The sequence below is a fragment of the Camelus bactrianus genome, chromosome 15 (genome assembly GCF_048773025.1).
Source record: "Camelus bactrianus isolate YW-2024 breed Bactrian camel chromosome 15, ASM4877302v1, whole genome shotgun sequence".
NCBI classification, from domain to species: Eukaryota; Metazoa; Chordata; class Mammalia; order Artiodactyla; family Camelidae; genus Camelus; species Camelus bactrianus.
In genome coordinates this window covers 55,033,629-55,047,799 of record NC_133553.1, presented here as the reverse complement: position 1 = coordinate 55,047,799, position 14,171 = coordinate 55,033,629, and the positions used below count along the sequence as shown (strand labels likewise).

The following is a 14,171-nucleotide window of genomic DNA, read 5'->3' as shown; positions in this document are numbered from 1 at the left end:
TAAACTGAACAGTTACCTTTCGTGCAGGAAGGACAGGAAAAGTAAGAGAAATACGTGATTAAAAAAAATTTTTAAACATCTTTCCTCTCGTTTTTGCTGTCCTATTGAGTGAAGCATAAGCTGTATGACTTGGTAAAAACACCAATGAGAATGTTAGCCAAAAAGGGTACTGGCATATTGACAGAGTTACTCAGTGCAGTTACATAAATGAAAAACTTTCATCTTGCAACCCATGCCCCCAGGTGAGAACACTGCTCTCCCGTCTGCCTCGCTCGGTCATAAGGAAAGGGACAACAGAGAGTGGGAAGGAGAAGGCTCACGCTGGGCGGACTTATGGGGCTTGGGAAACGGAGGTGGGAAAGCAGAACGGGGTGGTTCCTCTTTCTTCTCCTAAGGAAATGAAAATTGTGGTTTCTTGTCAAAGAAGGGCTGTAAATATGTTTAAGATGACTTAACTCTACTTTGAAACTCTCAGGTAGAAACTGACACTATTTGACCTTAGCTAGAGGGTCAGTTACATATTTACTCTCAGAAGTCAGGTAAAAGCTAACTCTGAAAATGCCTGCTGTAAGTGGAGAACAAGACACTCTGCTTCTCTGTCTCCAGGAGAAAGCAAGCCTGACAGCAGAGGCGGGCTCTTTCTGCAAGACAGTCTAACTCGGCTGTTACATTGGTGCTGAACAACATGCCACACGGCACTGGGCAGTTCTGAACTGACTTACTATTCTTACTGAAAATACTGTCAATTAAAGAATTCCAAAATGGTCCATACTAACATGTAAGAGAAAACCGTTTAACGAAATAGACCTCCGATTCCCAAGGACATATGCCTTTGCCAATCCCGTTTTTTTGATGGCTGTTCAGTCAGAGTGTAACCCAGGTCAGAACAGCATTGAATGGTTTGGTTTTTTAAATTGTCAGTTGAAATTTTGTGCTTTAGAAATAGAAATCTGCATTTTATAAATAATAGTATAGACTCAAATGGCTTGTACTGAAAAAGAGGAACCTGGTACTCCTCCCATCATTTCTTCTATCACTCAAATCTTATCTCTAGTCTTTTCTTATTAGATAAACTTTATCTTCTTTCAACAATATATGGAGGAACAAAAACAAAAAGTCAGCTCTAGAAATACCAGATATGGCTGACCATTAAATCTGTGCATGGGTCCCAAAATGTGTGTCTAAAAGAAAACAGTGCATTCAACAGAGCTGAGAACTCTGCCTGAATATGTTCTTGCAGCATTCTTGTGTCCTGATGGAAACAGGATCTAAACATTCTCCTCTCTAACAACCTATCCATAACCCTGAAGACATTCCTCCCACCTCTGTGGGAATGGGTGCAGCAAAAGCTACAAAACAGGAGTGACACATGTGACGGCTTGTAAATCACACAGAAGGTGGAAGTTATCATTTGACTTACTGCTTCCGGAAGGAGCCCATTTAAGCACTGACTCAGGGAGCTCATCCAGCAGACTAAAAAGAAATAGAGTAAAGCACAATTAATTTGTTTGCAATCTTGTAAATCGCTGTTTTGATTAGAAAACAAAACTCAAGTTCTGTGTTGGTGGGTCACTTGCCATACTTCTCTTCACCCACCTGGAATGGCTAAGAGGGTAAGTGGAGGGAAGCAATCCCTCAAGTCTCACTGACCAATTTTATATCCATCGCCTAGAAACTAAATGAGAATTACAGTATAAATGCTTTAACACAGAGTTTGTACACGTAGAAATGTACAAGTAGGGACACATGGTTCCCCCACCCCCTTAAAAACAAGAAAAAATACACAGAAAATTGTATCTGGACTTTCAGGATTTTTCCTCACCTGGTTACCACTGGGGTGGGCAAATCATTTAATTATTTATGTATACTGTTCTCCATTGGACAGTGTTTTATGCCATCCTATGATTTCACAAGTTAACAAGAAATATCCCCAACACAAAACAAAAAATCCCATTATTTTAGCACTTTCCAGTGTTTTAGACTGAACAAGTACAAATCTCTTAAGTTGCTTCAGCTACAAATACATAAACACTCAACTACAATTACTGACATGAATGTCTGATTCACAAACTCAGGCACAGGCAGAACTGCAGCAATAAATGCGCTGATCTAATATCACCCCATGTCAGGAAAACAAAGGGCGTGAGAGAGATACAGTATTATGGTTGAATACGCATGCATGCCTGTATGGGAAGTCTCAGTGTTATGGCTTCTCAGCAAGTTGAATAAATTATGATTATGTATTACATAAGAAGTTTGGAAATGTCTACACCTCAGTTATATACACATATAAAATATGTCTTATACATATGTCTTAATTATAAGCTTTATGGTACAATATTAGCTTTACTGATCTATAGGGTTATATTAGTAGTCAAGTAAAAATGAAGATATTAATATATGTAAAGATCCCCAAAATATAAATGAGGGTTATATTTATTACCATTTTATTATTTACATGATACCCTATACACCATGTGGGCCTGTTCATTAGAGATGTCTACAATGAATGCATCTACATACTCATATTGATGAAAGAGTAAAATAATATTAGTTAAGTCTTATTAAAAGAAAAACATACATATGATCATTAGAAGTAAAATGCTATTCTTTTAGATAAAGTCTTTTATTCAAAGTAGGTAAACTAAGGTGGAAAATTTGGATGCCAAGACTGTTTACATATGCCCATTACTGTGCTTTGATCTGACCCATATATGGAAACATGTTAGTTACACGAGGGTTGTACGGACACATCGATCCCTGCAGTAAACACGTGGTGAGGTAGCTCTAATAAACTGACATGTAAATGTAGTTCATTTTGGGAAAGGGACTGGGATGATCAAGATTCCAAGTGGAGAACTATTTCAATATAATATATGTCAGTATTTACAAATGTAATCTGTATTATTCTGTATCTGCAAGCTAGCTTTTCTGTTAAGAACTGATACCACACTGAATTTGAAGACATTTCTATGGATCAGCCACCTCTTTTGGAAACTTCTGTGGTGACTCGCCCTACTTAAAACATAGCTGCTTTTTCCCACTGTGATACTGTATCTGTGGATAACTACTGTTGGACATATCTCGGCACAGAATGAAAAACTGGCTATGCTGTGCTGCGTGCAACTGACTTCTCCTTAGGCCTGATCAGTGAGAAAAACAGTGAAATAGTAACCCATTCTGCTCTCAGTCTAATCTAATTCTCATGCTAATGGAGTTTAGGTGATAAAAATTGAATGTGGAATACTAAAAGTGTTTTTTGTGGCTACAAGATGATCTCTTATATAAACACCTCATAAACAAATTTTGTTTGTTTCTTCCCTAAGAAACAAAACATACTCCCACCAACACACAGGATTAAGAAAAAGGTATGTTTCTTTCACTTGAAAAATATAAGCCCTATTTGTCCCATTTCACACTGTGGCTCTGCACGGTTAGTATCAATCACACCAAGCTCACACCACCTCCGTCTACTTGTACAATGCTAATTTGAAAATACTCCTCCTTGAAAATACCACCACCTAGAATCTAAGCTTTGGAAAACACCATGTAAAGGAACAAATATTTCACTTCAAATTCTGTATTACAACTCACGTACATGTGATTTCATAGGTGTTATATTCATGTCTGTAAACTGTTTTATGTCTGTAAGCTGTTTGGTTTTGTAAAAAATATTTTTCAAAGTTAAGAAATTTGCTTTAGCTATCATTTGGTTGAATGGCAATCTTCTCTGGGAGGTTAACTCCCTTTAGTGTGTTCCTTCAGACCTGCTGCTGTACATGATGGAATACTTGAAAATCTGTACTTTGTTTTAGCAGTCTGGACAGCCACAGGGTCCTTCAGGTTCCGTTCCCAGGGCAGTTTCCCACATAACCACCGCAGCAGGCAGTAGCCGAGGATTTCAAGGTCACTTCGTCTGGACAGGGCTATAGGAATAAGCATTAAGAGAGAAAGAGGAGGGATAAGCGAGTTTTGAGAAATAGAGAAATCATTGAATGAACCACCACTGATGAAATATGAAAAAGCCAAATGGGCGATGTGTTTTGTTTGTTCAGCTGGAGTAAAACTTAAACGCCCAGGCATTTGGCCCCAGTCCACAGACAGGCAGTGACTTGTTGCTGTTGAAAGTAAGGGTCAGTTTCCTCACCTCCTCCAACTTCATCCTTCCTTAGTCTGGCCTGTCACATGAACTTGATCTCCATGGCCTCTGACATGATCCAGACAACCCATAACCTGGCACCAACACTTTCTCAAAGAGCCAAGCAGTAAAACAAAGAAATAAATGTCTGCAGCTAAATTGCTAACATATGTTCCAGGAAGTCCATGGGGTCTGCATTGGTCATGCAGAGACCCTTTGAGTGCAGACTAAACACTGATGGCCTTTCCTGCTCCACGCATACTAGTAGCATTTGAAATTGGAAGAATATGACAAAACTGCCATCTAGTGTGCAGTATTAAAACACAGATCAAAGTACAGGATAAAGTACGCCTCCTGTTTTGGGTACACGGATCTAAAATTGTAAAAATACTCTTTTCAGAACTAAGCAACACTAAGCTGAAATTCTGGTCAAATATCCTGAATAAAAAGATAAAGGTGAGGCAACAGTGCACAGGATGGGGCGGAGGTGGTGGGAAGTCGATTTTAAAGTCAAAGAGAGGCTTTCAGAATTTAGTATAACATGGCTTTTCACAAAAAAATGCAGTAAAAGAATATTTTTAGGCCAATATAAATATCATTTATATAAAGCTATTAAATGTCAAGACTAATTTTATCATAACTTTATGTATTTTTTAAAGTAACTGATTTCAAAGCATGGACAATGAAATGTAAGAAACATGTCAAATATAACAAATACTACTGAAATAATGATGAAAACACCAAACAAAATCCAACAAAATAAACTCATTTTTATAACCATTCCCAAACTGTTATAAAACAACAGGCTGGTATTTACATTTCTACCATTAGCTGAACTTTCATCTGTGTAGGGATATAAAATCTCCTAAGTGCAATATGTAGCTGTTAAACCTGCTGTAAACAGGTATCTTGTTTTATTATGTTTCATTAAATAAACTCAGAAAAGTCACTCAGTAAACTTATTTTTAATTTAAAAAGTCATCTACTGAGAACAATGCTGCTAGCAGATCATAACTACTTTTGGTCACTGTACTTAAGTTATTGTAAAAGCAGGAGACAAGGCCAGCTCTTGCACATACTCCATCTTGAGCGCTATCAAAGTATGGGATTATTACAGGCCCTTCAATCTAGTAAGATGCCACAGTCCCGTGGGTGCCGTCTAATTTCTGCACAAGCTTCAACAGTGTCCTAATGCAAGACCTGGCTCTCCTATTAAAATAAAAACACAATCTCTACCACACTGTTTTGGAGTGGTATCATCAGTAATAAATCTCCCATCAATAACGGAATGGTTCCATTTGTACGGATGTGTTCACAAGTCCCTTTTCCATTATGGCAGTTTCTGATTACCACCACTTAAAAAAAATTCATATCCTCTAATTTTAGAAAAATTATATTCTGGTACCTGTGTGGACAACATGAGCTACACACAAGAGGCCCTTTCAGGAAAAACAATCAGAATTAAAATGGAATGAACCTTCCCAGCCACTTCCCTCCACCCCCCAACTGAGGGATTAATTGATACGAAGCTGTAAGTAATGACAAGTCATTTAGATTTCTGAAGTCCATCTTTTCATAAACTGGTCTTCATTTGAAATAGCCCTTCGAGAGTTAACTTCATTTCGCTATTCTAGTTTGGTCTTACCTAATTAAAATACACTATCACATTTTTCAACCTTTTACTTATTTCCTTTCGCTGCACATGTACATTAATAACTATGATTAGGTAAACCTTTCACCACTGTTTCCACTAAGTTCTAAAGAAATACATGTAATGTTAAAAAAATATCCTGTAGTGACTCTTTCCCGCCATTAAACAGTGAGATGAAAGGACTAAAAATGTTTCCAAGTAAATACCTCTCCCTGAAATTCCCTTCTGCAGAAACAAAGTGCAAAGTTCGATGTGTTTCGGAGTTTAACTCAAAGACTCTCCCAGTGATTATGTCTTCCTTCTGTCCACTGTATACAGAAGAGTAATTTTAACATCTGTTAAATTAATTAAAAATAAATATTCTAGATGACAATATTAGCATCTCTGTGTGGGTATGTAATTAACACAATGAACTGATCGTGTATCTTTAAAATACATCATCAAAATATAGATGATATGAAAAATGGTAAGTGTTGAATCGAGGATAGAATATTTGGATATTTACTATATTATTCTATTATTTCCTGTATATTTGAAAACAATTAAATAAAATGATGAAAATAAAAAATAAGAATTGATCATAGTTGAAGAAGACTATTAATATCTATAATTCTTTTTAATTGGAAAGTTGAAATATTTTGTGGATTATATTTTGTGGAAAGTTGTGGATTATTTTGCTTCTGTGTAATTTGTATTTCTGTTTAATTTATTATAATGTATAAGGTTTTTCAGTTGTATTTGATAATTAACATAATTATTAACAGTGCATTTTCATATAGATTTCCTTAAAACAAAAATCATTTTTTACAGTACTACTGCTTAGAAATATAGCAAGATTTCATTACTAATATTTTTCTTCTACATTCTCTTGTTAGTTCCTAAATAAAATTTAGCATCTAATTTTTATTTAGCTTATTAATATGGAGCAATGTAAATGACTCTTTCCATTGAAAGCCTGTGGTGCTCTCAGTTGCTCAACAACTGTAAATGATAAAGTATTGCCAAGAGTAAGAGAAAAAAAAAAAGGCACAGGTAGAGTGAGACCTGAATTCTATTACACTAGAAAGCAGATTCCAGAAACAGCTGACACTAGAATGCATAATTAAAATGAAAACAATTGCTATGATTTATGGAGCTGCTACTGTGCCAGACACTCTAGCTGCTTTTATATTATCTAAGTTAATTATCCTAACAATAATATAAGTATCATTAACCCTGCTGATCAATAAGAAAATAGAGGCTCAGAGAGGTTAAGTAACTTGTTCAGTATCACAGAGCAAAAATTCACAGAGCTCTGTATTGAAATCCAAGTCTTTCAGAATCCAAAGCTAACACTCAATCTAATTACTTTGCCTCCATTGTTAGTTTTACTGTTATTTAAACAACATCACATATGCTACTTCTATAGTTAGAGAAGTACTTCAAGCAGGCATTTTCACTTAAAACACCCAAAGACAAACTGATGCAGAGACAGTTGTTTTGGCAAGGAATAAGTAAGCAGCAGATATTGAGGTCTTAGTTGCAGCACTACCAAAATTTTTCATCCAACTGTCCTTTCATGAAGCTGTTTCTTTCAAACTACTTCATTCTGATAAAGAAGAGTTAGTCTAGTTAAAACATTAATTCATAAAGTGTTAAATGGTCCTTCCAATCTGGTAAGAGAACAACAGAGAAGTTACACTGGAGAACTGGTCCTTATTCTCAAATCAGAGAGCAGTAAAATTATCTGGGTGTGATTCACCAAATGCAATGAAAGTAGAATTGGGAGAAAAAGAAAAGTGTATGTGTTAAACCCCAAACAGATCTGCTTATCTGTCTGAAGTGTCTTCTGTTTAGTTTTATTTCTGATATACAGTAACATTATGAAGTATGAAGAAAAATAAGATTTGGTAGGAAATAATAAACTTGAAAACTTTTGCCTCAAGCAGACAGGGTTTAAATGCTCAAAATACTAGTTTAAATACTTAGAAATGACAATAAGAAAGCAGAAAACATCTGAATAAGATGCTCATTTGAGAAGTGAGTGGTGGCTATCTGCAGAACAAATTTAAAGTTTCTTTTTATCTTTTCTAACTAGTAACCTATGTTATTCAGCAATTTTGTGAATTCAGATGTATAAAGAGCTACCAAATTTTATGTTGGCCGCAATTCACTGCAATTTCAAAAGGGATGCTAGAAAACTAGAATGCAATTTATCACATTTCAAATAGGTCTCTCTTATTTTTTCAGTACTTTATATATTCTAAGCCTTAGTTGTTTTTTTTTTTATGAAATACTACCGTGTGAGGCTTAGGAAAAGTTATTCAACACAGCAAAGGTATCTTACATTTGGCCAATGTGGATTCTTAACCCAACCAAATAGCTCAAGATCTGTGTCAAGACTTTGAAAATCATGTCTAATGTCAAAATTGAGTTATGCCACATAGAAGGAATAATGTCTTCATTATTATCTATTTATACATCAACCAAAGACATTTATAGCAGTGAAATTTACCTAAAAATAAAAATCAATAGTATGTTTTTCTGACTACTAACAGATTCAATAGAGCATGTCAATAATTTGATGGTTTACCTTAATACCTTACAATTGAAAAGTGGGTTCCCTTTCATGAATTGTTGTTTAAGAAGGTAAATATTGTGTAAACCATGTCATTTCCCCCAAGTTTGGTAGCATGAAAATACATTCTCAGTTTATTTCGCAAATATTTTGTAAGTTGGAGCGCTAAATTAGAGTGAAATGAAGCCATGCAAGAAATAACACAAGACTTGGATTTCATATACTGTAGCAATTGGCAAAAATAAAAAAAAAGGGATGTAATACATTTCTTTCCTTGACAATGAATATATTATATAAACAAATAGACATTTGAAATGCAGTTTAGATATATTCTATGGTCATCTATGATGTCAAATTAAAACAGGTATTATACACTCAATGCACAGGTCTGAAGTATTTAAAAAAGCTCCATTTGTTAAGCGCAGTACATCCCTAGAGAAATTAGGTATTGACTGCATGCCTCAGTGAGTAGAAAAATCTACAAAAATCTATACCACACATTGATCCAAATATTGCTTTTTAACATTACTAAGAATGTAACAAATTTTAAAATAGTGTGTTTGACACAGATATAATTCTCTTTAATTATCAGGCAACAAGCCCAAAACATGTCAATGTTTATACATGTTGGTTTTTATGAGGAATAAAAAATTAATAATAGACAAGATAAGCCCAACAATATATTACTCTACTTGTACACTATATAAAGCATTGTAGCTACTCAGAAAGGTCATATAAGAGAACTGAGTTTGGAAGAATAACTGCAATTAAAAAACTACAGATACATAGATGTACAGCAGTTCCAGGAACAGTTATCCACCCACTCAGTGATCCGTCCATCCATCTCTCTCTACCTCTATTCATAGTTTTCGGTTTGTAATAATATAAGCTACGCTCCTTTTTAAAGTTGAACCAGAAGATGCTTAGGTGAAACTACCTGGCCCCTCATACAAGTTCCTTCACTACAAAAACCTAACTAATTCACAGAAACACGAGAGTTAGCTCCAGTTTCTGAATAACCACAACAAAGGAAGCAGCGACCATGCAGTCCGACTGGGTTAACAACCTCTGTTAAGTGGGTAATTCACAGTCAGTTTTACACTGAAGGCTGAATATTTTTCTGGGCCTCATCAGACAGATAAACCTAAAACATAGCAAATGCTTTGACAGCTAGAGGTTCTTCTTCCTTGTTTTGCTCTTTATGTTTTCCCCTTGCATTATCTCCCTCCGTATTTATTTGATCTCATGGCTAGACTGGTATAGAAAAGATTTTTCTGAGATTAAACTACATAGTGACTGTACTGAAAGTAAACATGTGAATATTTATGAATCTGACCTTCTGTATTTACCTACAGGATTTATGGCCCTGTTTATCCTATTTTCTAGATATGACAAAACAATTATTTCATTTCTAATAAAATCCTCAAGTGAAATGTTTTATTTTGGAAAATTAAATGTAAAATATTAGGAATGAACAGTATTCAAACATTTGAGGATACCAAACTCTTTACTTTTTACACTAGACTAAAACTGCATATTAAATTCTCAGCATACATATGTATTTATGACTGTAAGTCTACCTATCTAAGTATGTGTGTATATATGCATATATACATATATGTATATCTATATGTAAATATAGATATATCTAGAAGTTTAGTGTATATTCAAATGTATTAAGGGAATCTAATTTTTACAGCAATCTTGTGAAACCTGTGATAAAAATAAATATTCACGCCAGCATATAACTTTCTAGCAAATACCAAAAATATATAATGTAGGCGCTCCCCTGAAGAGTCCTTCCAAAGAGATAGTATCTTTCTACCATCATTCTCAGTTCAATCTTCTCCCCAGAGACCCAGCATAGTGAGATCTACCCAACTCTTCAACATGTATTATTATTATTTAGGGAGAAAAAAACTTAAATGCAGTGTAGAATAAAAATTTGTTCAAATTTTTCATGAAGACAGCACAACGAAAATACTGCCCCAAACTATGCAATAACTGAGGAGGACTTTTCAGATTTACCGCAGTGCCAGCATTCAGCAGACCGACATGTAACAAGCCTACCTTCCCACTCCACAATCGCGGTGGTTCCTAGCTATGCTAGTAGTCAAAACCCAGCTGGACCAGTATTGGCGCTACCAGGTGAACTAAGTGGCCCAACCGTAAGCTAGGAACATTATGAACGTAGCTGGACCAATGCTGAAGAATCTGTGTGATGAGCTTCCAGTTATGCCAGTATCAAACAGTACTTGCAGGTTTCTAAAAATTCCTTCATACTAATAAATCTGGCAAAAGTAAAGAATAAAATTCATTGAGAACTTTACATTGAAAAAGAAAACCCACTATTAGTGACTATTTGACTCTTACATTTCTTAATTTAATTAAAGCCATGTCCCATTTATATCTTTTTAAAATGCTCATTGATTCATTAACAATGTTAATAGTGAAAAACTACACAATATTACTAAATTTCTGAGTGACCATTACTTTTCTAACCAAACTATCCTTGAAAAAAAAAAATGTAGTAATTTCTTTTACTCTGATCAGGAGTATAAAAGTTAATTTCCATTCCAGAAAACGTAACATATGTTTCTTCCGGAAAGGAACAAGGTATATAACCGACACACTTGTTTCACTTTTTCATTGGCTTACCTTAAACTAGTGTGGGTTTTAATTGCTCTGGAAAATGATCAAGACCCTCTACATTACATGGTCAATGGCCCTTTTAATAGAAAAGGCAATAATATACAGTTGTTTGCACCAACTAAAACTCGTTAGAAAGTATCAGTTTAGGGTAACAGTTCAACAGCCATTAACACGTGCAAATGTCTAATTGCCTTTTAGTGACAATGTGGTCCTTTCGAAGCTGCTTAAAAATTATTTCTATGGTTTAGCATACTTGAAAATACTTTTACAAACAAACTTTACAAAAAATATAATTTTGAAAGCCGAAGTTTTTCAATAATCACCATTTTTTTTACTAGCATAACATTAGAATTGACTTTTTGTCTTGCTGACAGAGCAACTAAGAAAGTACAGTTGCATTGACCATATTGATTGTGAACAAAGCAACCATCAGTGGGACGCTGCACCATATATTTTCAATATTGACCTCCTACTTCCTTTTCCATGGCTTCCCGGGTCAGCTATTGGATTTGGACTGCAGTGTAATAAACAGCTAAGGTTTAATTAATGGTAAATGAATACAAGACATAGGTTATGACTTTAACTAATTAGGGAATTGTTGAATTAAGTCTGCCTTGGAATGCAAGGCAGTACAATCAATATCCAATAAAAGGACTATGTATGTAATTTACCTGCAAATGTGTTTCCAATACCATCAAAGCAAGTTTAAATAAGTAAGATATATGAAAGGCGACTAGGAGAGACTTCCACAAGTTAACACTTTATAGTTTCAGAAAAGATTTCCTTATTGAGAGATGGTATCTTCTAAAGCCCTGACAAGGGCACCATGAAAAACGGGAATAACGTGTTTCCTCACACATGTATCTGTACCAAATCTGCAATACGCACTATAGCATAAACATTCAGTTGCTGACCTCCAAGTTTAACCTAAACAAACTAGTACTTTCCTGCCCCAAATGAGTATCAAGTTTTGCTTACTAGACACCCTTTTATTCATTACTCACTTGTCAAAGTCTCTATCTCCTCCCTCTGTTAGAAGAAATACTCACTGGCATACAGGAATTCACTACTTTTGATAAAAATCTCACCAATGTTCTCACTCTTCAAACTAACTATGCAAAGTCACTTCATGGCGCCTAGGACTCTTTGCTCTAATTACTCTTCTAAAACAAAAATAAGGGAAAAAAAGAGAGACCTACCTACTCCCTTGTGGGCATCCAAGCTGGTAAACTCTATTGTCCCATTATGGCCTTTCCTCGGATTTTCCTGATACTGCTTGTGGTTCCCACTGGGACAGTATCTGTAGGAAAGTCCATAATCTGCAAGATAAACCTGGAAGACATGAACAGACAAATGATTATAATAATGCTTTTGTCCTCTGAAAATATAACCTTTATAATTAAGTCTTAAGAAACTGATAGGTTAAGAAAGCAACAGACCTACATTTTAGTAACCCAAATGGTGCCTTAGGATAAAATATATACAACTAGGGGGCCATAACAAATAACTTTCCAACTTCATCACAGGCATAGCTTGTTTCTGAGTTGACTTCGATTTCCAGTCTTTTTATTTTGCTCTTAAATTCCCTTTCCTCCAGGTGGGCATGAAGACATCATAAACCACAATGTGTCTTTTTATCTGTATTCATACAGCTTATAAGATGAGCTCTGCCTTTTCTTATAACCCCTTCCTGTAACATAAAACTGTTTCAAACAGGGAGGGGAGATGAGAGCAAACAATCTAAAAATATTAACCAAATGTTAGAGGAGTCTCCTTTAACGGGCAGTACAAAAACAATGAACATACTATAAGAGGTAACCACTCTTTAAAACAAAAACAAAAACAAAAACAAAACAAACACACCATCACGTTGTCTGTATTTAAGAATGGAATATCAATGCAGTACTTTTAGCCTTTCAGACCGATCCATATCATCACTGTTATCTTTGTAAGTCAGTCAGAATTGCAAGCAGGGTTTCCAAACAGAATATAGATTGTTAAAAGTCAGATAGCAATTCAAGTGAATTTTTCTCAGATTACTTTTGGAGAGAGAAAGAAGGGGGAGAAGCAGTTTTACAGATAGAGCACACACTGAACAGGGAACTATTATGACAGGACATTTATACTGACATGTAGCCACACTACCATAGTTCCCAGCTGTATGTTACCATGCTCCCCCACCTAAAGAAAGCAGTTTCAGCGTTAAAGCATGTGTTGTTTCACATGCATTTCTTAAAATTTAGGGACTGAGGCAACGTTTCATGATATAGCTTCAGGCAATGAAGTGTTGCAATACAACTTGTATTTTAACATATATCTATTAAAGAAAAATTAAATTTTAGCTTAAGTGTTTGGTTCCAGGATAGCCTAAGTAGGAGATATCTTGAACTTCAAAATATAAACAGCACAGTTTTCTTCATTGGTTGGAGAACATAGCTTGCTAGTGTCTGAAAACATGGTATTTCAGTTTTGTCTCCCACTCACAGATGCCAATTCTCAACATGGCCTCAGAAGTAACTCCCCAAAGGAACTAGACTTCAGGATCATATGTATAACTGGTTGCTTGCCTTCACTATTTATGATGCATTTTTATCTTTATTTCAAGCACTCAATAGATTTCACTTTGCAAAACAGGTATCCCAAAAATGTACATACTGATAATCAGCAACATTTTAAATACATTACAGTAGTTCACTATTTAAAAGACAGCTATCAAGAAGCTTTTCATGCAGTCACTAACAACAACAAACCCCTAAAATTTATGGATTATTTTATGGCTCTAATATGGTTATGCCTAATATGCACCAGACAGCATGCCAAGAGCTTAAGGTTTATCAGCCCACGAACAGAAATCCTGTAGGTAGGTACCATTATCTCCATTTTACCCTTAAGCAAACTGAGGCTTAGTGACATTATGTAACTTGTGCAGTAAAATGGAGCCAGAGTCTAACTTCAGAATCTTCATCTTAATGACTATTAAACTGAAATTGCACTAGATCCGATTTAAATAGATAAGGAAGACTTTATTCAAAGCTATTGCAATAGAGAAGAGTGAACCCAACTCAACCGAAACAAAATGTGGGAGTTTTTAAGTGCTGAGGTTGAGCTAGTGAAAAGTACTGGAGAACATCAAGGGGAGGCTGGTCAACGTGACTAGGTCATCTATGTTTGAT

At 35.3% G+C, this 14,171-nt stretch overlaps 1 protein-coding gene across 5 annotated transcripts in view; it reads right to left on the bottom strand.

Moving 5' to 3' along the window:
- Positions 1 to 14,171, bottom strand: part of VRK2 (VRK serine/threonine kinase 2) — a 95,748-nt gene that overhangs the window by 22,740 nt on the left and 58,837 nt on the right. For 3 of the 5 annotated variants that reach the window (XM_074341167.1, XM_074341169.1, XM_074341166.1), the window contains exons 8-10: positions 12,198 to 12,330; positions 3,806 to 3,926; positions 1,421 to 1,473 (exon numbers count right to left, since the gene is read on the bottom strand). In XM_074341167.1, the coding sequence (XP_074197268.1) occupies positions 1,421 to 1,473; positions 3,806 to 3,926; positions 12,198 to 12,330 (307 nt within the window). Of the gene's footprint in view, positions 1 to 1,420; positions 1,474 to 3,767; positions 3,927 to 12,197; positions 12,331 to 14,171 lie in introns of all 5 variants that reach the window. The other 2 variants (XR_012498975.1, XM_074341170.1) reach the window with 1 other exon arrangement.